The 26,147-nt window shown below is 34.7% G+C and overlaps 1 protein-coding gene across 6 annotated transcripts in view; it reads left to right on the top strand.

Moving 5' to 3' along the window:
- Positions 1-26,147, top strand: part of DENND1A (DENN domain containing 1A) — a 687,683-nt gene that overhangs the window by 333,484 nt on the left and 328,052 nt on the right. For all 6 annotated transcript variants that reach the window (XM_051979612.1, XM_051979615.1, XM_051979613.1 and 3 more), the window contains one exon: positions 10,546-10,656. In XM_051979612.1, coding sequence (XP_051835572.1) covers positions 10,546-10,656 — 111 coding nt within the window. The remainder of the gene's footprint in view (positions 1-10,545; positions 10,657-26,147) is intronic.

The raw sequence follows: 26,147 nt of genomic DNA, 5'->3' as shown, positions 1-26,147 counted from the left end.
ATTCTATCACCCCCATCCCCATTCTGTGATGATTAATAGTTTGTAATTCTTCATTCATTCACTGTTTTCTTGCCATCGTTTATGTCACTAAATATTAGCAGGCCCTTTTGCCTGAAACTTATTGTGTGTGCTTTTGTCTTCACCAATAAAATCAGGAATGTAGATATAGAAAACTAAATTTGAGGTACACGTCTACCTCAGCCAACTGTGTGATATTAATTAGATCTCTTCCTTCATATATATCTTCCAGTTTCTTCATATATAAAATATGGGGAGAAGTAGACCTAATGGTTTCTAATGTTCCTTCCAACTCTAGCATTCTCTGTTTCTCTTACATTATTTCCACCACATATTTTATGGAAAGGAGTCATAATAAAAGGAATTAATTCTGTACTTCTTGTTGTGTCAGTTTTCTCCACTATTGGGATAAATCATTATCACCACATTATCCCCTAACTGTATTAGGGGAGCATGTCACAAGCAATTGAGGTATTATTACTCCTAATTTATTAATTTTTTGCTTGGTGCTAAGTCATATGACCAACAAAATGAAAGACCAGATATTTTCTCTAGAGTTTATGACCTCTCAAATCTCTTTAAAGTAAGAATTATGTAGCAGAGGTAAGGCAGTTAGAGGTATCTTACACTCTTTTAACACTGGGAAGGTGACAAACTAAAGAATCAACAGCAGAAAAGACTAGTTTCTAATTCTTAACATAGTCACTTAGCACCTTGTCCTCAACTAGACCCACACTCAGGCAGGCTGGCAAATGTACAGAAGGAGACAAAGATAAAAGTAGAACTGAAACAGAAGTGATGGTAAAGAACAGATCTAAAACATGATATATTAAACCTCACAACTCCCTGACTACAGTTGAGTAGAACTACACTGCAGAATGAGAGAATACATAAATGGAAGAAAGGGAAGAAGCTAGAGAGGAATATTTTATATATTTGAATAAAATCAGTGGTAAATGATGAAGGAAAAATATATACTATATGAAAACAGGTGAAGTGAGGAAAAGTAAGATGGATATGCAAAGGGGAGAATTTCAATTCAAAGATTTGAGGAAGTTCCATAGAAAAATGCTCCTATGGGGTAAAATGGGTTTGTTACAGTGGGTATAATCTACTGGGACCTGGTACTTTGAGACATTCCTACCTCTGAGAGAGTGTTTTTCCTTTGTACCTCTGAGCCTGGGGACAAGTGACTTATTGAAGGGTGGGAAGACATGTACTCAAAGTAAACATTTCTTGGGAAATGGGAGAATGGAAATGGAGACAAGTCCATAGGGGAGGGCACAAAGTAATAATAAAGTGCACAATCAAGTAAACCAGAAAATTTTCATCCTGAGAATATTTTTGTTTTCTCTATCAAATCCATGAATTTTGAATTGTTATCTCCACAATTGAGGATCATTAGAAAAATGGAGACGTGTCCATAGGAGCAAAATCTGGAGCGAAATATTATAGAAATTGAATAGAAGAAGGAATTCAAAATAGATTCTTTAGAAGTTTTAAATCTATGAGGAACATAGAGGTTTAAGGAATAAATGAGTATATCAACCATGAATCAAAATCTATGATAGAGAATGTCAAGAGAAATAATGAAGGGAGTGAGGCAAAGATTCTCTTTAGGTAAAGTACAGAAAATGAAAACAACAGCATCTTGAAACAAGTTGAGAAGCAGGCAGAATTAGGGGATAGAATGGATATTTTCCTTGGCTACTTAAATGAGAGGAAAAAGAATTAGATGACTTATAAGTAAGAAAGAAAAAAGGAATTCACAAATTAAGCAAAGTTCCAAAACAAGGGAAAGGTGTGACAAATGGGGAGTGCCAGCAACTTAAGGATAAGAGGAAAAGAGCTGATGAGAATCAGCTTTAAAAAGCTGAGGAATCACATGTTTACAGAAGGAGGAGGGATCCTAATTTGGAAAAAAATGAAACAACATTAGAGAAAAATGGAGGAAAATGTAAACCTAGTTTTCATAACTTTAAATATGAATTGATTTTTAAAAATTCAATTAAAATCCCTAATATAAAACCAAATGGATAAATAATGAATGCTTAAAATGGAACTATCTAATAAAAGAACTACCAAAGTAAAAAGCTCCTAGTTCTGATGGATCCATAATTCTATTAAAATGTTAAAGAACAAATAATACCAATGCTACTAATTATTGTCAAATATTAAGAAAAAAGCTCTCTATCAGATTCTTTTTATGTGAGAAATATATTCCTAATATCTAAACAATGGAGGATAAAGCAAAAAACTATGTAAATTAATATCATTCTATGAATATCTACTCAAAAATTTTAAATAGAATCCTATTATACAACTATAACAATTTACCCAAGAAATCATTCATCATTATTAAGCTGTATTTCACCTAGAGATAAAACACAATTAAACATTAGGAGAACAATCAACATATTTATCACTTTAAAAACAAAAGGCAATTTAGTTAAATACATCAAATATTTATTGAGGGCTAACTAGGTGTAAGACATTAAAAAATATCCAAAGCCACATGACTATTTCAATTAGTAAAGACAATGTCTTTGAAAAAGGATAAGGGACAATACTAATTTATGCTAAAAGAGCCTATCAAAAATAGGCATTGAGAAATTTTTTTTTCATATCATAAAAACAATCTACCTAAAATCAAAAGTAAGCATCACATGAAATGGGTACACACTAGAAGCTTTCCCAACAAATACAGGAGAAAAGCAAGTATGCCCGCCCTCTCTAATAAATATATTTCACAGTTATATAAATGTAGTAATAAAACAAGAGAAAGAAATTAAAAGCATAGCAATAAGCAGAGGCCAAACTATCCCTATTTACTGATGTCATCATGTTACTTGTAAATCATAGGAATTCAATAAAGAAACTGAGATAATATCTTCAGCAAAGTTGTAAGTTTTATTTACAAAATAAATTCACAAAAATTTCAACAGGAAAATAGAATCCAAAAGATAATAATGTAAAGGTAAGTATTCAAAATAACTAGAAAAATGCATTAAATACATGGGTACTAATCTTCCAAAGCACACAAAATGTTTTTCCAAATTAGAACCACAATAATGTTTTACCTAATGTGCTACAAAATGGAAAAGATTACAACACATGTCAATTGTCTTTGTTAGAAGGGTTATGAGAAGATAGGCACACTGATGCATCATTGGTAAAGCTCAGGCTGTGAATCAGTACAAACATTTTGAAAAGCAAATTGGAATTAATTCAAATAGAGTGATTAAAAACGTCCATCCCTTTTGACCAAGAGATTTCTGTTCTAGACTTATTCCCCACTGATGTCATATAGAAAACAAATTGTTTAACTGACTGATGAGCATAAAATTGAAAACCAATAGATACTTATCAGTCAGTTAAGTTTGTGATGCATTAATGTAATGGAATATTATTGTAGTGATAAATGTGATGCATTCAGAGAAGCATGGAAAGACTACATAATCTAATGAAGAGCAAAGTAAAGCAAGAACACAATGTACACTGTGAAAAAAACTAAATGGAAAGATCAGCCAAAAACCAATCAAAAGTGAATGTTGTAGTTTCAAAAAACAAACATGGCAGCTAGTTGGCTCAGAGAACTGGCCCTGGAGTCAGGTACCTCAATTCAAATCTGGCCTCAGACCCTTAATGCTTACTAGCTGTCTGACTCTGGGCAAGTCACTTAACCCTGATTGTGCATCTCCCTCCCCACATCTCTAAGGAAAAAGAAAAGGACAAAGTGTCTCCAAAGAAGAAGACTCTTACACCCCTCTCTTTGGCAGATGTTGAAAGTCTATATTTTATCCATATTTTCAAATCTCTAGTATGTTAGCCAGTTTTGCCGATTTTTTTTCCTTTAAAATTTTGTTTTATATAATGATTCTTTGGTGTGGATGAGTAAGGAAGATTATTGGGAAAAATTTTAGTGAAATTTCAATAAAAGATATCAATAAAATTTTATTTAAAAAACTTAAAACCTGAGGTGCAAAGAGGGAAAGAGACATAAGCAGGATCACACAACTGCTAAGCAGTAGTGATATCTGATGGTTTGAGTCCAAAAGTTTTGTTTTTTTTCTAGACCAATATTCTTTCCACTGCATCCTTTCAGATGATTTCTTTCAATTTTCAAGTGCTTACTGAAGTTTATTCTTTATTTTTCCATAACTTTAATGTCAAAACTATGTTTTTCTTCTCAAAGGAACTGAATACAGTAACTGTAATTCATCATTAGCATTTAATTTATTTGCCCACATCACATAAGCATGAGTGTGTTTCATCTAATAGCAAAATGTAAACAAAAGAATGCTAGACTGGTAGTCAAGACACTTGGATTTATTATATATGTGCCTCCTGAAAATTTACTAACCATGTGGTCTTGAGCAGGTTATTTTTCCCTTGGCTTTACCCTTTCATCTATAGAATGACCATAATAACACTGACACCGTCAGCAATTTAATTTCCTCCTAGTGTTGTTAGGCTTTTTTGGACCTCAGTTCCATCCTTTTCAAAGTAGGTAATGGTAATTCTTATATGGCCATTTCACTTGGTTATTACGCAGAAAATATTTTAAATCCTGCAAGTGTTTGGTTTTTTTTTAAAGGTGTGATTTGTTGTTATTATGATGATGATATATATTTAATATTAATACCATTCATGCTATTAACATTAGTAATAAAAAAAAAAAAGCCTTCAATACTTGAAGGCTTCATCTGTGAGAGGACTTTCTCTGCTGAGACAGACTATAGCCCCATTATTCCTTGATAATTGCTTTCATGAGTTGCTGTGGTAACAACACTTAATAATCTTGTGAGCCTCTTTCTCACTGCTTTACTGGGCTGTTCCACAGATTACAGACCTAGAGTCAGTCCATCACTGGGCCAGAACAAAGAAAAGCAACATGATACAAATAAGAATCAGAAAGCCAGGATTCAAATTCTGACTTTGAGGTGTAGTAGCTAGATGATTATTGGCAAGTCGATGATAATACTAATGATAAGAATGATGGTGGTGGTGATAATGTTGGTGGTGATGATGATGATGATGATGTTCTACATAATAATTACAACTAACAATTATGGGGTATTAAGTTTTGCCAAGTTCTTTACAAATGATTTCATTTTATCCTCATAATAACCCTGAGAAGTAGATACTATTGTTATCACATCCACCCCTAACTTCACAATTTTTTAAAACAAATGAGGAAATTGAGATAGAAGTTGTGTGAGCTTAGTCACTTATCTACTAAGTCTCTGAGACTGGATTTGCACTCTTGTCTTTCTGACTCTAAGCTCAGCATTTTATCAAATGTACCATGTAGCTCCATTACTTAAGTTTACTGGGCTTTAGTTTCCTTATCATCTATAAAAGACCATAATAACACCTCTGCCTCAAGGTTGAGATAGGATCCTTATGAGACTCAAATGAGCTATCTTATAGGGAGTTCCAAAACCTTAAAGCTACTATATTAATACTATTATTATTATTATTATTATTATTATTATTATTATTGTTAGACTTTCCTTTTGTCCAGGTGGCATAACCTTTGAGAATCATATATCAAGTACATGACACAACAATGCAATTAAGAAATCCTATCCTTTTGAAGAAAAATTTCAGTGAAAAATTGTTATTGAGATTAAAAAAAATCTTTTAGATTTTAAGCAATTTATTATTAAATATGCTACATTTAAATAATATATATACATAGAGCATATCATGTCATAATTATAGTTAAATTAAATATTAAAAAAATATCCCACATCACAAATGGATATAGAATAGTAATTGTAGTATTAAGCTAATGGTGTAAGGTACTCCATATTGGTTGTGTTTTGAAAGTTTTGTTTGCTTAGTGGATTATCATGTGGAACTGCATGTGAAATATTAAACAAACTTGTCATGATTATCTAGCTTGGTGTCAGGCAAAATGGTTAATGATTCATAGAAAACATTTAGAAGGACAGTTACATATAACATTACTGAGATGTCACTTTTCCCCAAGATTCTCTATGATACAAACAAGATTTATGAACTCATAGTGACGTCCAAAAATAAACAAGTGGAGTTCATTTCAGTCAACTCATTATCACATGGGAGATTGTCAGGTAATTGTTTATTGAAATAGTTTTTAGATTGGTACAGAAGAATGATTCTAGCTTCTGGCTAATCTCTGCTTTCTTTCTGATAAATCTTGTTTCTGATTTGAGTCCTTATTAAACAGTACTGAACTGGATTTCTGAAGAACTAGGCCCTAGTTTCAACTCTGCCACTTTTTGACCTATTCAAGTCACTTCTTTAAGGGACTTATTTCTGTCATTTATAAAATGGTAGTTTTACTCAGCTTCTTTTTTTGTTTGCTGTTCTTTCTTTTAAAAGCATCATAGTTAGGAAGAAAAAGCCCTGAAATTTGGAGTAAAAAAAGCTGGGTTCAAATTATGTCTTTGCCTTTTGCTGTGTGCAAATTTGAATTTCTTAACTCTCTTTAGGTCTTGGTTTCTTTCTCTCTTAATTAGGAGGAAAAAAGAGGGCAGAGCTAATATTTTTAAAGTCTCTTCAGGCTCTAAATCTAAAGTTGTCAGACTTTAGATAACCTGAATAATTCTAAATTTTTACAATTTGATATTCTAAGTTCCTTTCCAGCTCCAATATTTTATGTCCTATGACTCTAATGAATGGACTTTTTCTTAATCTTTTGAGACATTTTCTTCTTAAACATTTTAGACTCAGAATTTATAATATATACTCAGTTCCCCAGAAAAAATAATAAACTCCCCATGAAGATTTAACAGTATCATATCAATTTAGGGAAGGCATTTGAAGACTTGTTTTGTGGTATTATTGGAATAAATGTCATTTTTCAAAAATAAAACATTTTGAAAGAGTTATCAAACATTCCTGCCTTATAAACTATTCTAAAAGGAGTTACAGTATCGAATATATTGCAAGTTAAGTATCATCACCTGTTAAAGCAAGAAAGTACCTTAGAAAACTATTCCTTTCCTCTCATTTTGTAAGAAGAAACTTAGACTTCAGTCTTTTATAATGAATATGGTCCTAAAAGTCACTAAACACAGTAAAATCATCAACAGAGTTGACCAATATATGGAAGCATCAAGGAAGGATCAGTTTGGGGTTAGCACTGTGTTGGAAAGATTCTCTCTTACAGTATTTTGGATTTAAGATATTTTTCTTCTAAGTTCCTATGCTTCTCTCATTCATCATTTTCATCTCTTTTGTCCAACCCTTTCTTCCTTTCCTAATTTTCTTTTTTTCTTCTCCCTTCCATGTTGTTGTTTATTTGTTATTCCTTCATGTCCTATTTTCTTTATTTTTATATCTTCTCCTCCCTTATTCTTTTATCTTCGTTCATGTACTTCCTCTCTTCCTGCTCCTCCTTCCTCATCTCCTCTTTTTCTTTTATTTCTTTCTCCTTCATTTCTTTTTCCTCATTCCTTCTTTCTTTTCTTTTTCCTTTCCTCCCCCTTTATTTTCTCTTCTTCCCCATCCCATCCTCCTGTATGTTTTCCCTAATATCATTATTGAAGTCATAGGGTAGTGGTAATGAATGTCCTAGTGACATGAGGAATATGAGGAAGGGAAATAACAAGAGGATAAAGATACCATTCCAAAATCTCCCAATGTCTTCTGATGTCTAAAGTGCCCCAGACTCTACAGAGACCTTGGGCTACTAGAGTTCCTACCCATCTATTCCATTCAAGCAGTTATAGACTCAGACATGTGATATCCCAGAAGGAAAGAGGCAGGGGGAGGAAGCAGATAAAGGAGACAGCTTCTGTTTAGACACAAATATCTTGGTAATCAGCACAGATGGGATGAGAAATACCGAAAAAGTACATGACAGTTTAGAGGGGATTTGGCTAAATGTTATATATTTTTAATATACCTGTATGTTGCTTTTACAACAAGCATCTGAGTCTTTTAGCATATGGTTTCTGAGGGTATTTCTTATATTAACCAATATAGGTTTACTTGTTAAATCCATTCTTTTCCCTACTCCTCAAGTGCATTTTTACAATTATGGGTTTTTTTCCCCCTTATCCCAGCAAAATAAGGCTGAAAATTTGTCTCTAACGCTGTTTCTTCATATTTGGATGGCAAGCTGGGGAACATATTTTTGCACAGTATGAAACTTCTTGGCAGACTCCTCAGGCCACGTATTGGTGGCTTTAGAGTTATCTTTGGATCTGTCAAAAGTGCTAATGGGCTCTCTGGGCTCCTTTAAGCTCCTCAATCCTATTTTTCTTTTTCTTGAAAGAAAAAAAGAAATCTACACATTTCATCGACAGTTAAGCTTCTACTAAAATCTTCAGCCACCCCATATTTTTGTCTACACGTGTGTGTTGGCGAGAAGGTCTCTGCCATGTGAGCGTCTACAGTGGAGCCCTATCCTGACATCATTAGCACAGTCCTCCTTGCTTCATCCAGCAGGAGATGCTCTTATTGACTGACTTGGAATGCTGTTTACATTTCCTATCAAATTTCACATAATCATAAATTGTTAGAATAGAAAGGATCATAGAAACTAAAACATCAGAGCATATAATATGCTATGTGCAAAGGGTATTACTGTGGATTTTAGAATGTAGGCTGATGAGCCATTGAATCAAGGCTTGAAGTCTATCTATAACAGGTAGTGTTGAAACAGAATCAAAGGGACTTTAGTCACCATCTCATACAAACTTCTTGTTTTAGTCATGAAGGAACTCAAGTCCAGAACATGAAAGAATGTTCATATTATAATACTAATAGTACTCACAAAGCCAGGACAGGAGTTGCATTCTCTGGCTCCTACCACCATTTCCTATCACTTTTTCTGCTGTAGAACATTCTTTTTTTGTCAATTGGCTTCTCTGCTGGTTGCCACGTTTTGGACTACATCTGTTGGAGGACACTCTAAATACGATGCTTACTTTGTAATTTTTGATCTGTTACAAAATTAACATAGTCTCAATTTGTGAGGTTCTCTGGTTAATACAGTCCTTCAGTTGAACACTAATGAATCATAAGATAAATGCCCATGCTTATTCCCAACTGTTTCAATTGTTGAAATGCACATTGTGCTATTTGCATGTAAAGTCCTCTCAGCTCTCTTGAATTAGCTGGGTTATAAATCCCTAATCATTATAAATTGCAGCTTCTGGTATAGAGAACTTTTCTTTATTTCTGAGAATATGTATCATGTGATGTTGAAAGCCTATACGGCTTTGAAGAAACAATCATGTCCACACACCTATTAAAGATCTAAGAATGGGGCATAATGAAATACTTGAATATTTTTCTTGGAATTGAAAGTAGCGTTTCAAAGGGTAAATGGCAACCTACCAAAAAAAAAAAAATGCTCCCTAGAATGCTCCTTGTCACAAGCTGGTTTTCTTCTTGTCTGTCCCCAGCTATGTGACATGGACAAATTATTTTCCCTTTTTAAGCTTCAGTTTCCTCATTTGTAAAATGAGAAGATTGGACTAAATTATCTCCAAGGATACTGCCTGTTCTTACAATCTGTATTTTAACATTTCTTCTAGTAAAATGTGATGTAATCTTAATGCTGGAAGAATCTCTAAACTTGTCAGTAGACATGAGTTTAAATCCTAGCTCCAAAACTTACTAGCCTTGTCACTGAGCCAAGCCATTTAACCTTGCTAAACTGAGGTTTAGCATCTGTAAATGCTCTAAATCTCTAAATCTGTAAATTTCTTCATCTATAAAATGTAAAAATAAAAAGGAGGATGTTGTTACCTCACTGGGTTACAGAGGAAATGCTTTATAAATATTTGTCCTGTGTAAATGTCATCAAATATGAAAAATCATTTTACAAAAATAATGTAATTTGATATTTATCAACTTTGTATTTTGTGTAGCAAAGACTCTGACTCTGTGTTAGGTATTTGAAGAAACCCAAAGATTAATCAGACACTGACATTGTGGAGTTTACAGCTTAGGGGTAAGAAGACATGCATAAATAGCTATTATACAAAATAGAACCTCAGTGTTTGAAAGCTCCAGAAAGGGAACTTTCATTTTTACCTGCTAGAAGGATCAAAGGAGACTATGCTGGAAGTACAAGTATTGAACCTCAGTCTTGATATTTGGATAGGATTTTAACAGATAAAAGTTGTGGGGGATGAAGGGAGAGGAATATGGCGGAACCACACAGACCACCTTACATGAGCAAAGGCAAGGAAACAAGTTCCAGATTCATGCATTTGATGAAGGGACAGGCTAGATGACCTTTCAAGTCTAAGATTTTAGATCTGTGCATCTACACAAATGCCTCCAAAGCCCCACACTTCCCAGTTTAGAACCAAATGTGAATTGAAGGGGAGAAGAATAGCAACATTATGAACTCTAAAGATTGACCCATGTAGCCTGTTAACTCTTTTTTTCCCCAAATTTGGAAATGGTATCTTACAAGATGATTTCGGGGAACTAAGTTCTTTCTGTGTCTGTCTGTTAATCTTCATAATTAAAGATAAAATCAGATTATAACCAACACTCTTTTATATCTTCTAGAGAAATCTGACTGAATATTTTGTGGCTGTGGATGTCAACAACATGCTACACCTCTATGCCAGTATGTTATATGAACGGCGAATCCTCATCAGCAGCAGCAAGCTGAGCACTGTAAGTAGAGAATGTCAGTAGGCTGATCCTATACAGTGCTCTCTGCCAGGACTTCAGTAGAAATGATCCTTGTGTGCTTCATGACTTCAAGGAAAACATTAAAGTCCTAATTAAACTTTAACAAGCATCTGCTGGTACTATACTCAGAACCTTCCTAAGAGCCACATAGTGCAGCATAGATCCTGGTCTTAAAGTTCACAGGTTCTAGTCCCAGCAATGTGTGACAGTGAAAAATGTGATTTAGAATCACAGGATTTGATTTTGAAGCTTGACTCTAACTTTGTGTCCCTGGATTAGTTACTTAATCTTCCAGGCCTCAGTTTCCTTATTGGAAATGAAGGAGCTGGATGGAGATTCTTTCCAGCTCTCATTCTAAGATCTTGCAATCTCTTCCTATTCATGTGGCCTTCATCAAGTAATCTCTAATCTAATTTCCTTTTGTATAAAACAGAGATAAGAATGCTGGACCACATTGTTAGCCATCAGTCAGTCAACAAACTTTATTTATTGCCTTCTCATTGCTAAAGATGGAAGATAGCGACAAATGGGTTGTTATAAGCGAATTGTTTTGTGAATAAGCTCTTTTTTGGGTGGGGGAAAAATCAAATCTCCTCTCACTCTGGCTAGAGGTACTGTGGCTATTCATGGGCTCAGTCCCTTTGCTATTCTGTCTCTGACCTGAGCTGATTTTCCTTTCAGTTCCAGGTGCTCAACATATGGGGATTAGACTTAGTATGAACACCTGATTGACTTAGCACTAGTTAGTTCAGAATTTCTAAACTCAAATTCTAAACTGACCAACTTCAGCCTCCCTAACATCAGGGATTAGAGGCTTGTACCATCACCTCAGGCAATAGCTCATTTTTTTTTATAGCTCTTTAAAGTTTGTAAAGTGTTTTTTTGCTAGACTGGATTTCAGAATGGGAAGAATGAACTTTTATGTAATGGAATACTGGCCTTGAAAGTAATACCGGGATCATACCACCAAGAGGGACCAGTAATGTGGCTATATGGTGGTGATAAATGCAAAAAAAAAATGTTTTTTGCATTTATCACCACCATTTTTATTGAATTTTTTCTCTTTACTTTAGATTTTATGTATATTTTGCTTTTTGACACGACAGACGTTCTAACAAAGGCCCAAATAAATCCATTTACAAAATACGTTCTTTAAGGAAACAGTTTAATTATTGATAAATAACCTAAAGAGAAAAGCACCTTTTAATTTTGTCAGTATAGTAGTAACACTGGCCAGTATATATGACCACAGTTTTATTGCTTCTCTCTGTTGATTTTATATTGTTGTAGTAATAGTAAATGTTGTCATTTTGGCATTGTTTTCCTTGTTCTGCATTGTTTCATACAATTATTCCCCAATTTCATACAATTCGTCATTCTTATAATGCACTTTGTTATAATACTAGTCATTACATTCTTAAACCATTAATTGTTCACATCACAATTGTTTTCAGGTTTTGGTTATTATGACTGATCATATGCTCCTTCTACCCTGCTTTCATTAGAGAGGTGGGAACTGTGGGTGTAAAGAATTATAAGCAGTGACTGTCAGCTTTGCTTAACTGTTTTTCTTTGTTCCAAGGGAAAACTGACTTAGAATAGGGAATTGGGAAGGCTGTGACATAAAAAACAAAAGACATCAATAAAACTTTTTTTTTTTAATGCTGCTATGTCCACAAATGTTTAGTGCTGAAGGGAGAATCAGCAGTATTTATCATTAGCTGTTTTTAATCTGGAATTATGCCAGTAAAATGACTAAAATCTCTATGTCCTTTGACCTATTACGAAGGCTTATATCTCACTGATGAGGAAAAAAATCCCCTCTACATCCCAGGGGGAGATAAAGGCATACTGGGGAAAATTGTGCTGTGCTTTTCTCTGAGATACAATGCATTTTGCCCTGGCACATTGTAGGCCCTTAATAAATACTTCTTGAATTGAATCAAATGCAGTATTTGGCTAAAATATGGGTCTTTTCCTCATGTAACTCACAATCTCATAGACCATTTTGATGCATTCATAGCTAGCTATAACATAGATATATATTGTGATATATTGTGATATTATGTGTAATATAGATATATTGATACAATATATGATAGCTACATAAGGAACTCATAAGAACAGTACAAAAATGCCATCAGCAATATATATGGTCAAAAGTGAAGGTAGACTGGTCATAGTGGAGCAGCAAAGGAGAAAGTGATTGTTAAATGAACCAAAAGAAGACCTTCGTGTTGGTTAAGTAGCTCTTCCAGAAAATTTATAAGTGGCTATGGAGAAGAATTGTGCAAAATGAAAAGGTATGGAGAGATGTTTGATCTGCACCAGTAGAGGGAGTATCTCCACCAGCAAGATCATGCATTCATCCAAGTATCAATGTTCATAAGAGTGATGCAAAAAGAGCAGCATTCAGGACAGTGGATAGGGAGAGGTGGTAGTGGTGGTGAAGAACAGGAAAGGTTTTATGGAATAAAGTGTTTGAGCTCATCTTTATTTAAGAGAGCACCAGCCATATCTAAATAGATGTTATGCTAGCCTCCATACAACTCTGTTCTTAAAATTAACTGTTCAATAACAATGAATATCCTAGAATGCTGTAATGCAGTCTAACAAAAGACTGATTCAAGCTTATTGGGATTTTCTTTGTTACTGATACATCTCACAGATTTGAAGAGAGAGATATAGGAAAAAGTTGTAGCTAGAAACATGTTTGCCTGTTAGTGAATCAGGAGCTTGATTTCATGGCTACCTGATATATCTCCTTGTATTTCATATGTCCTCATCACAGAGTCTTGATTAGTTGTAAAAATTACTCTGAAGAAAATGGCAGAGATTTATTTGGATTGTGGAATCCTATTATTTTAAAATTAAAAAGTCCAGCTGTTGTTGCCTCTTGTATCCCTATATTACCAATATTTACTCCATATTAATGGGGCCCTTTTAACTCACTTTTAGTGTTGGGAAAGAAGAAAAATAGTATATAAAGGGTACTTTAGTCTGAGATCTTCTGGTGACTCTCTTGGTGAATCCAGATGTAGCCAGTAAAAACGCAGTCCACAGCATTTTTCTCAATTTTGTTTGATAAGATGGGAAATTAATGCTTCTTAGGATCCATCAAGTACCTGAAAGATAAAAGCCACGGAAGTCATCCAGAGTGCTGCCATCCTTAGAAACAACAACACATCAATACAGAATCTTTCCCTTGTGCACTTTTTATCTATGTGTAGTGTTTTACATTTCAAGATTTAGTTGTCAATAACAAAAAAATAGTGTGGGGGGGGTGTTGCATTAAAAAATGCATATTTTTTTCTGTTTGCTCTCGCTATGTATTGATTATTTTCTTTTATGGATGAAAAATAGGAAATACTTAACTGATTCTTGTTCTTTCCTGTTTTATTATAAATACATCAAAAGATTTTCACAAAAACATGTTCTTTTTCATATGTCATGTTTCCTGATATGTGTGGTCTCTGGTCTGCCCCTCGATTGCCAAGGCACAAATTATCAAGTGAATGCATGGAACTTTGTTGTGGAACTTCATCACTCTCATCACCTCTGTAGCACTCATAGGATTTAAAGTTGAAAAAGATAAGTCTTCTAGTCTGACCTCATTTTACAGAGGAGGAAAACAAGGCCCAGAGAGGAGAAATGACTTGGTTATGATTATACTGGTAATAAACAGTAGATTTAGTTAAGTCTTATGATTAAATTTAGGGTCTTTCCACTGGATCACTTCTTTCTTTCCCCTGCTCAATTCCATTCTGCACTACTGCCAAAATGTTTTTTCCATTCAGCAAGTATCTATGTGTACAGGGTCCTATCTTTACTATTGAAAACATAGGAAGATGTGATACAAATATTGTTTTTGAGAAGCTTATAAATTAGTAAGCAGATAGGCACAAATAATTGTCACATATAACTATAAATAAGAGTAAGATGAATGCATGCAAAGTAGGATCTATATAAAATACTATGAAAAACTTGAGGAGGAAGCTGTTATTACTTGAGAAAGCTAAAAGATGAAGTAACATCTAAATTTGGCTTTGAAGGAGAACAGTGGCTTCAATAAGTAGAGGATGATGCGAAAAGAATACCTTTCTAAGGCATGAAACATGCTATAAGTATTGGCAAAAAGATGGACAAAAGTAAGATAATTGTTTTTTTGTTTTTGTTTTTTTGATTTTAAATAACTTTTTATTGACAGAACCCATGCCAGGGTAATTTTTTTTACAGCATTATCCCTTGCACTCACTTCTGTTCCGATTTTTCCCCTCCCTCCCTTCACCCCCTCCCCCAGATGGCAAGCAGTCCTTTACATGTTGAATAGGTTACAGTATATCCTAGATACAATATATGTGTGCAGAACCGAACAGTTTTCTTGTTGCACAGGGAGAATTGAATTCAAAAGGTAGACATAACCTGGGAAGAAAAACAAAAATACAAGCAGTTTATATTCATTTCCCAGTGTTCTTTCTTTGGGTGTAGCTGCTTCTGTCCATCTTTGATCAATTAAAGCTCTCTTTATCGAAGAGATCCACTTCCATCAGAATACATAAAAGTAAAATAAGATAATTGTGAGAAGTAAGTATTTTAATCTAATATGACTTGAAGCTAGGGAATTTGAAAGGGAATAGTATTAGATAAGATTGGAAAGTTAGACTGGAGCAATATTATGACATCCCTTGAATGCTAATATTAGAATTTATTCTAGAGATAGTAAAGACTGTTGAAAATTTTTGAGATCAGGGCATGATTGCAGAAAATGAAAATCTTTGTGGAAAAATCAGACATCTCAGTGAAGCAGTGGATAGAGAACTGGGCCTGAAGTCAGGAAGACTTCAGTTTAAATCCAGCCTCAGACATTTACTAGCTGTGTGGGCAAGTCATTTAACCCTTTTTGCCACTTCTCCTCAGCTGTAAAATGAGTTAGAGAAGGAAGTAGCAAATCGCCCTAGTATCTTTGCTAAGAAAATCCAAAAAATCCTCACAAAGAGCTTAAAATGTCTAAAATGTCTGAACAACAATATCATAATATAGTAAAAATGACCTAGAGTCTTGAGACTTAGGTTTAAATTATAGTCCAACTATGAGGAAATTATTTCCCCTCTCTGCCTCATTTTTCTTATCTATTAAATGAAAGGATTGAACTATGGTGTAATATGGTTTTTGTGTAGTTGTCTTATTCCCTTACTCTACTATATGGTTTATGAGAAGAATATTCTGTCTAATATTAGTGTCTCCTTCAGAATCTGATTTTCTAAGTAGACTAATTAAGCAGTCATTCACTATTTATTTAAAAGATTATTTAAATATTTTAATTCTAAACTAAATCACATGACCCAAATTTTCACCCTTAAAATGTATTGAAAGTTAAAGGAATATACAATGGCGAATTACCAGAGGGGCAATGTGACCTGAGTGTGAGATTTATGACCTTGGAAAAGTCACTAGCTGTTCCTTTTATTCATTTAGTCTTGTGTCACATATGTGTTAGGCACTCTGCTGTGAACTAAGTCTTCCAAAGCAAAGTATTGCCTTCCCTTAAGGCAGTCGAGGAAGACAGAGAGGGGAGGGCATTGATGGATAATATGAACAAAGATAAGAATAGATAAAATTTATCTGCAGTAATATTTCAAAGGAGTACATCAACAACTGTGGGGAATTGGAATAAGTTATAGGGAACATAGAGGAGGTGGCACTTTAATTGAGCCTTAATATAAATGTAGGGATTTTGTGAAAGGGAAGTAAAGAGAGAATGCATTCTAAGCATGTGGGACAGCATAAGAAAGACACAGAGACAGAAGACAGTATTCCATATATGAGAAATGCTAGGAATCTCTTTTGGTTGGCATGTAGAGTTCATGAAGTATAAGGTGCACTAAGTCTTGAAAGGTAAGTAGGCTAAAGTCAGTTTTTAAGATTCTTTCATTGTTAATTAGAGCAATTTGTATTTTGACTTACAGGCTGTTGGGAGATAATAGGACTTCTTGAGCAGAGATATGACCTGATCATCCCTGTGCGTTAAGAATATACATTTAGTAGCCATTTAAAGGATGAATTAGAATGAGAAGAATTTTAAGGCAGGGAAACAATTAAAGTCTATTGTACTAACCTGATTGAGAAGTGATTGAGGTGGTGGTTGTGGAATTGAGAGAAAGGGACAGATGCTAAAGGTAGAAAAGACTTGGCAGTCTAATTGGATATGGGTTGTGTGGAGAGGGAAACATTGAATATGACTCCTAAGTTGCCAGTATAGGTGATTGGAAAGATGATGATGTCCTCAGCAGAAATAGGCAAGTTAGGAAGAGGAAAGAATTTTGGGAAAGATGAGTTCTATTTTGAACATGTTGATTTAGAGATGCCTTTGGGGCATCTAATTGTAAGTGGCCTCTAAGTCATTAATGATGCAAGTCTGGAACTTGAGAGATTACAATTAGATATATATGTCATTTTCATAGGAGTTAAACCCATAATGAAGCCACCAACCAAAAGAATAGACACAGAAGGCAAGAGGATTCAGGACAGAATCCAAGAGTATACCCACATATTAAGGGGCAGTGGATAATGATCGAACAGTAATAGCTAGAGAGTAAAGGGAGGGCAGATATCACAAAAAAAAATGCAGTAAAAGAATATATCCAGGGGAAGAATTAATTAACAATATCAGATATTTCAGAGAGGTTATAAAGGTTAAGGATGGAGAAAAGGCCACTAGATTTGACTTGTAAGAGGTTTTTATTAACCTCAGAGCAGTTGTAGTTCAGTGAATTTGGGCTCTCACTCATAGAAGTTAAGAAGGCAAATGTAAGAAAAAGTAGGGAACAGAAATATGTAGATTTTTTTCTGTAGGAGTCCGTGTGTGAAAGCATGAAGGGACATAGAACAAATGAGCTTAGTGCATGTTAAATTGAAAAGGATATTATTTTTAAGGCTGGGGCAGACCCAGGAATGTCTATAAACAATAGGAAAAGAACCAGAAGATAGGGAAAGATTGAAAATTAGAGAAGAGGAATATAAAATTGTGAGCATAAATTGCCTGAGAGGATAGTTTTATGACCAAAACAGAAAGGTTGGCTTTGTTAAAAAGAAGAGCTCGCTTTCATTTAGAGAGGAGGAGAAAGGGGATGGTGTCAGTGGGTTTGTGATCAGGAAAGAAGAGTAGATCCACTTATTAGGAGACACAGTATGGGGTAATGGTCAGTGTCAGTCTGCAAGTCAGGAAGACCTATATTTAAATCTTACCTCAGACACCTACTAATTAGGCGAACCTGAGCATATCACTTAATCAATGAGCCTCAGTTTTGTCTTCTATAAAATGAGAATAATAATAGCATTTAAGGTTGTTATAAGAATCAAAACAGAGAATGCAAGTGTTTTGTAAATCTTACTATTTTTATATATTATTATTATTATTTTCCCTGTAAAGTATGAGGTAAAATCCTCTGCTGAGTAAAAAGTGGGAAGTATCCTGTTGGGAGGCTTTGGAAAACAAAGAGAGAGTTTATAATAGTTGTTGTTTTGCTCCTGAAGAAATTAAATCATTTGGGTAAGAGAAAAACAAATACCTTGCTACTATAAGGGCCCAATTGAGATAAGATAACATAAATGAGTAGAGAAACTAGTCAATATAGTTGTATAACTGGGAAAGTGACCATCTTTCCACTTGCTCTTGAATCCTTTGTGTCCTTTTGACCAAATATACTCAGTTCTTTCAACAAATTCTCAAATGACAAGGTTCCAAGTCATCTCTCCTCATTTGAAGAAGTCCCTCTTCAAACTTTGATCCAACTGTCAATTCTGTAAAATAAGCCTGTGCCTCATTTCTATTCTGTAAAATGGGAATGATATTTACATCTACAGTCTGGGTGACAAAGGTGACAGAGTAACACTTGTAAAGTACTTCTAGCTCTCTGGAATGATGGCACTTGACAAATCCCACATCCATCTTGCAGCTTGCCTATTTGCAGCCCCTCAAGCAGAGACAAGAGTGACAGTTTCAGACAGGTTTGAAACATTGGCTCCATGCCAGAGCATCCTTGCCTGCATACTCTGCTCTGTGTGTTCCAGCCGTAAGAACAAGCTGCATTATTTTATTTCAAACTGTGCTCAGGGGAAGCCAAGACCTTGTAACTGGAAACTTACCAAGCAGTGAATTCTAAGGCTATATTTAGTCTTATGTATTTTTTTTTATATGGGTTGTATAGAGTTGGCCCATCAATACATATATCTTGAACAGGCACTGTGAATGGACAATGAGCTGGGCCCAGAACTGAACAGGAAAAGCACAAGCTCAGTTGCCTTTGGGAAACTGCATGGTATTTTTAATGACCCCAACTTCTTCCAGAAACAGAGGCCCAGTTTTTAAACATTAGTATTCATCGTGTGATGCTATATTGCTACTAGTCCTGGTATACCACTATCTCCAAAGAATTAAAATTGGGAGTCACCCAACAAGCAGAGGGATACGTGAAAGAATCTGTAGGCAACAGTACATTTCCAACAAGATGTTCTGCAAGAGAAGCAACATATTGGATGCCATCCTTGAGGAGTGTGATCTCCCAAAAAAAGTGGCCACCCATCTAACAAGAATGAGAGTTCACTGGTCAGTTGCCCAAATGCACCACAGATATCCTGACAATATCAAGAAATTTAGAAGAAAAGCTCCAATATATTGAGTTGGACCCTCTGTGGGGAATTTTTGGCACAGAATGGACAGGAGTCCCTGATGATGAGAAGACACGGTTAAGTTGTGATCTAGACTCTAGGTCGGAAAGGACTCATATGAGTAATATGATAGACCCAGTGAAGTATCAAAGTATATAGTATCAAAGAAGTATACAAATAAATAAAACGAACTTTTTGTTCTCTCAAGCACTAGGTATCCTACTAGTTATATCCATGAACAATCCTGGTCTATCTTTCTTTGAAATATAAAAACCAACAATGCTTGAGAGAACAAAAAGTTCATTTTATTTACCATAGATGACCGAGAAGCAGATTATTCAGAGAAATAAGAAGAAAATTAATATCTTTGGAGAGGAGATAAATCTTCAGGAAAGAGCACTAAAACTGAAGTCAGAGGAATATTAAGAAGGGAGAAAGGAACTAAGAAACCCACGTGTCAAAAGCAATACCTGAGCTAATGATCTTCGAAGATAGCTATGGACTCTTGAAGGTAGAGGTGAGGATAGCCTTCCAGACATGAGAAAAATCTAGTGCAAAGGCAAGGAGACAGAAGGTGGAATGATATATGTAGGGGACAATAAGCTGTGGTCAGGAAAGTAATAACATAAAATCAATTATAAAGGTAGCATGGAGTCATTTTGTAAAGTCTTAATTTGCCAGGCAAGGATTTTGTATTTTAACCTAAGGATAATGGGAAGCCTCTGAAATTGTTAAGTAATGAATGACATGATCATATTTATGCTTTGGAAAAATCAATTTGTCAGCCATGTGGAGGATGGAGTTCAAAAGGTTAAGAGCAGACCTATTCAGAGGCCATTGTGGTAGATAAGGTGAAAGGTGATTTAAGTCTGAACTAAAGTTGTAGTCATGTGGATAGGGAGAACAGGGGATGCTATGAGGGATGTTATAGAGGTACTATCAGCAAGGGTGGGTCACTGATTGATTTAAAGGGTGAGGGAGAGCAAAAAGCCAAAGGTGGTACCTGTGATTGGAAATTGCGATGTTAAAAAGGAAGTCAGCTTAAGGAAGAAAGCAATTATTTCTATTAAATCTAGATCTCTGTAATGGATTATATTTATGTAGTTCTTTATTATTATTAATATTATTAATAATGATTTATCATTCTTCCCAAGAAATACAATGTTTATGACATGATACAATTTTTTTTTGTGAGATACGATAGGTTTACAAAATGCTTTATGTTATTTGACTTGCATCCTAGTACTAAAAGGTGACTTCTGCAAGTCACTGTTTTACACATAAGACAATTCAGTCTCAGAGTAGTGAAGATAGGAAAGATTTCTTCAGGCTGAAAATTGGATAAGGAAGGATGTGGTGGTCAGAAGATGGCAGAGTAAGCATGAGTGAAGAGGGAAAGAGGTATGAATTTTAGTTGAAGCAGGTAGATTCTAGGAGTAGAAGACTTTGAAATCTAATCATTTTTAGATATTGAATTAAGGATGTGCTCTATAGATTTCAGTACAGTAAAAGAAAAAAAAAAGAACATTCTCCTTCAAGTCAAATTGATGGGTTCAAATTAGTAACTGCTATTTTTTACCTGAATTATTTTAAAAGTTTGACAAAATTATCACAATATAGAGAATTTCCAGAGGATTAGACCCAAATTCTTCCTATGAAGAAAATCCTAGATGCCTTTTGCCTTGACATTAATCCCTAGGAAATGACTCAAGCTGAGATTAATTTAAGAAGTCTCATTTACTTTGGTTGAACACTTTCACAGATTTTGGGGAAACAGTTGGGTATAGTAAAAAACACCAGATTTGAAATCAGAAGGATTTGAGTTCAGGTGTCAGCTCTGTTACTTGCCATATAATCATGAGAAAATCTTTATATCTCTGCTCTTTAGTTTCCTTATCTGCAAAATGAAAAGTTAAAGTCAACAATCTTTAGGGATCTAAAAGGCTCTGTAATACTAAAGTATTTTACAGTAATTTTTTTTTTTAGTACTTTACAAAACTATTTCTCATTCATTCTCTAATTTAATCTTCCATTCATCCCTGTGAGATAGATAGTTATCCCTTTTATTAAAGAGTTCATATAGAGGGCTTCACTTAATAACTATGTCACTCTAGGCAAGTTACCCACTGTCAAACTCAGTTTCCTTATATATAAAATGGGTATGTTATCCCCCTTTCAGGGTTGTTGTCCACCATTCAGTGAATTAGCATTTATTACTTATCAATAAACCAACTAGCATTTAAGCCTCTACTGTGTGTCAGTAATTATGGTAGTCCTTGTGTGTCAAGGTAGAAAGAAATCTCAACAATTTGTACTTCCAGGGAGCTTGTATATCAAGAGAGATGACATGAATGAATGAATTAGTGAATGAATGAGTGAAAAAGCATTTATTAAAGCTGTACTGTGTGGAAAACAATGTGCTAAACAGTAAGAACACATAGGAAAAAGCAAAATAGTACCAGCTCTGAAGCAACTCTATTTCTAATGAAAGAAATAGCACATATGGGGACACTTCAGCTACAAAGCAGATGGAATATCCACTGGGTCTTTAGGTACTGCATATAAGATAGTACATCATCTTCAGTGATATTCTTACTGATTTTAAACCGTATTTGTTTCTGAAGTCAAACCATTGGTTATTGTTGAGGTCTTTGGATAAGAGGACCTTCTTTTCTTTCTTTTTTTTTTTTTAATAACTTTTTATTGATAGAACTCATGCCAGGGTAATTTTTTACAGCATTATCCCTTGTATTCACTTCTGTTCCGATTTTTCCCCTCCCTCCCTCCATCCCCTCCCCTAGATGGTAAGCAGTTCTATATATGTTAGATATGTTGCAGTATATCCTAGATACAATATATGTGTGCAGAACCGAACAGTTCTCTTGTTGCACAGGGAGAATTGGATTCAGAAGGTAAAAATAACCCGGGAAGAAAAACAAAAATACAAATAGTTCACATTTGTTTCCCAGTGTTCTTTGGGTGTAGCTGCTTTTGTCCATCATTTATCCATTGAAACTCAGGTCTGTTTGTCAAAGAAATCCACTTCCATCAGAATACATCCTCATACAATATCGTTGTCGAAGTATATAATGATCTCCTGGTTCTGCTCATTTCACTTAGCATCAGTTCATGTAAGTCTCTCCAAGCCTCTCTGTATTCATCCTGCTGGTCATTTCTTACAGAACAATAATATTCCATAACATTCATATACCACAATTTACCCAGCCATTCTCCAATTGATGGGCATCCATTCAATTTCCAGCTTCTAGCCACTACAAAGAGGGCTGCCACAAACATTTTGGCACATATAGGTCCCTTTCCCTTCTTTAGTATCTCTTTGGGATATAAGCCCAGTAGTAGCACTGCTGGATCAAAGGGTATGCACAGTTTGATAACTTTTTGGGCATAATTCCAGATTGCTCTCCAGAATGGTTGGATTCGTTCACAACTCCATCAACAATGCATCAGTGTCCCAGTTTTCCCGCATCCCCTCCAACATTCATCATTATTTTTTCCTATCATCTTAGCCAATCTGACAGGTGTGTAGTGGTATCTCAGAGTTGTCTTAATTTGCATTTCTCTGATCAATAATGATTTGGAACACTTTCATATGAGTGGTAATAGTTTCAATTTCATCATTTGAAAATTGTCTGTTCATATCCTTTGACCATTTATCAATTGGAGAATGGCTTGATTTCTTATAAATTAGAGTCAGTTCTTTATATATTTTGGAAATGAGGCCTTTATCAGAACCTTTAACTGTGAAAATGTTTTCCCAGTTTGTTGCTTCCCTTCTAATCTTGTTTGCATTAGTTTTGTTTGTACAAAGGCTTTTTAATTTGATATAATCAAAATTTTCTATTTTGTGATCAGTAATGGTCTCTAGTTCATCTTTGGTCACAAATTTCTTTCTCCTCCACAAGTCTGAGAGATAAAGTATCCTATAGAACTGAACAGTTTTCTTGTTGCACAGGGAAAATTGAATTCAGAAGGTATAAATAATCCGGGAAGAAAAACAAAAATTGCAAGCAGTTTATATTCATTTCCCAGTGTTCTTTCTTTGGGTGTAGCTGCTTCTGCCCATCTTTGCTCAATTGAAACTGAATAAGCTCTCTTTATTGAAGAGATCCACTTCCATCAGAATATATCCTTAAACAGTATCATTGTTGAGGTATATAATGATCTCCTGGTTCTGCTCATTTCACTTAACATCAGTTCATGTAAGTCTCGCCAGTAAGAGGAACTTCTTTTCTGGATCTTTAGTATCTTTGGTCACTGAGGAGATAAGGACATGTATCAGTGCTCCATCTCCACTAATGTATTCTTCATTATGACTTAAGGGCAGGATAAAAGAAGATCTAGGGATTGGGTTGGAGGGCACTACTCTTATTTCTGTGGCTTTTGGCTATAGAGTATATGTACACATATAAATAGATACAGAATAAATACAAAATAAATGTGAAGTATTTGAATACAAATTAGAGGGGGAGACACTAGCAATTGGAAGGATCAATTAAGGCTTTATGTAGAAGATAGTGCTTATGTAGTATTTTAAAGTGAGTGAGAGATCCTAGAGACAGAAGAGAGGCAATACCAAGAGAGCCATTGTGTGAAGAGCAGACAGAAAGGTAGTTTGGTTGAGTTGTAGAATGATAGCAGGGAAGTAATGTACAGTGAACCTAGAAACATATATTATAAAGTACTTTAAGAGCCAAATAGGAGTTTATACTTTATTCTATAAACAATGAGGAGTGGTTGAAATTTTCTGGTTGGGGTAATAATATACTCTGATTCTCTCTGGCAACTATTTGGAAACTGAATTGGAATGGGGAGACTTGAGGTAAGGACAGTAATTAGGAGGCCATTGCAGTAATCCAAGTGAGAGTTAATGAGGGTCTGACTTAAGGTAGTGAATGTGTATATAAGAAATGTCAAAATAGTAATGATAAGGCAACCCATTGGATGTAGGAAGTCAGATGATAGGAATAATTTAGGACTGAGGTTTGGTTAGGAATGAGATCATGAGATCAGAAAAAGGACCCTAGGGTAGAGAAATTCCAGAATAGGACACTGTGGAGTTGAATTGATCAACTGTAAGGTTGAGATTGGTAATGCATGAGATAATAGAAGAATGAAAAAATTTGATCATGGTAATGGAATTCAAGATCTAGTGTGTGACCTAGGTAGAGTAGAGGAGGTCATGAGATTTGACGAGGTAAAAGAACTCAGAGTGTTTGAAAGACTGCATTTGGTAATGTGAATAGTTTTCTACCTGAAATCTTAATTCTTTTTACAACAATACAACAATACTCATAGGACTTTCATTTGAAAACCACCAGGGTACACCTTCCTGTGGCTTCTGATTTAGGAAAGTATTATTTATTAGAACTTCTTTTCTTTATGATGTTAATAACTCAAATTCCTAGCGCATTGAAGTTTACAGAATCATTTTCTTCCTTACAACCCTGGTAATGTAGATGTTTTTAATCTTCATTTCATAGATTAAGAAACTGAGGCTCAGAGAGTTTAAATCCAGGGTCATATAGCTAAATTTCAATCATCCACATCTCTTGATTCACCTAAGCCACCCTTTGATTTCAGGGAGCTATAATCTGTCTTTGGATAACATCTACCTGTTGGCCATAGTTCTCCATAGTAGAAGACTGATCCTTCTCTGACAAGAACCTAGACATTGGTTGCTTCTTGATAATTTAATAATATCATTTCCCTTCTCATTGTCCCAGTTTTCTTATTTGGAAAAATGGAACAAATGACATGGACCACTTCTTTCTTCTTTAAGAGAGTAGAAAACCCTTTGTAAATTGTAAAACATTTCTGCAAAATTATGGGAATAGTTTTTTAAAAAAAGTTCTGACTGTCAGGTATACCTGATTTGCAGCATGGTAACTGAGAAGCATCAGGGAAGAACATACCAAAGGCCTGGTCTTGACAAGCAGCTTTCAAAACTGAGAAACAGCAGCAGAAAATACAGCTGAAAGCTGTCCTTATTTAACTAACCTTTGGGATGCCTTTAGCTGGGGCTTGGCTTGGCTGTCATGCTTTACGTAAATGTCCTTCTGACAGCAAAATGCTAGTTAACAGCTTCCAAAAGAATCAAAGTTCTCTTGAGACCAGACTACTCAGAAACTAGAGAAATATAAGAAAACAAACAGTTTGTCATTTATCCTTCCCTATCCATCTCTCCAAAGTAGCTACAGTTGATTTTGATCTAGAATTTATATTCTTTTCTCACAAAGAAATTGTGGTCACTGTCATATTAACATAAACTTTTTATATTTCTGACATTCTAGAAGTGTGACATTTCAGAAAACAAAAGACTGATTATCTAATATAATCCATTCATCAGATACTAATTTATAATTTTTAAAATTCTAATTAATGCTTAAATGCATTTCTCCTACTAGATTGTGACTTCCATTAGGTTAAGAGTTATATTCATCTTATTTAATATTAACACATTACATTAATAATAATAACTTCAACAGTTTAAAACTTCATGACCTCATCAGCATGGATATACCTTCTACCAAGGTAAATTCTAGGCCCTTCCAAACCTTAGAAAGCAATGTCATGTATTATTGTGGCTGAAACAATTCATCACTTCATTGCTGTTTTCTTGGGGATACTAATCTCAGCACTTGGCTAGACTGTATCTTGGACAACAGATACACAAAACTTGTCTCTACTATTATACTCAAAGATTTTTCAGCTTGGTAATATTTACCAGGACAAAACAGAATATTAATAACCTGTAGGCCTATAACACTCTCTTCACTACTACCCTT

This window comes from Antechinus flavipes, chromosome 2, assembly GCF_016432865.1.
Source record: "Antechinus flavipes isolate AdamAnt ecotype Samford, QLD, Australia chromosome 2, AdamAnt_v2, whole genome shotgun sequence".
NCBI classification, from domain to species: Eukaryota; Metazoa; Chordata; class Mammalia; order Dasyuromorphia; family Dasyuridae; genus Antechinus; species Antechinus flavipes.
This window is presented reverse-complemented; position numbering and strand designations above follow the sequence as displayed.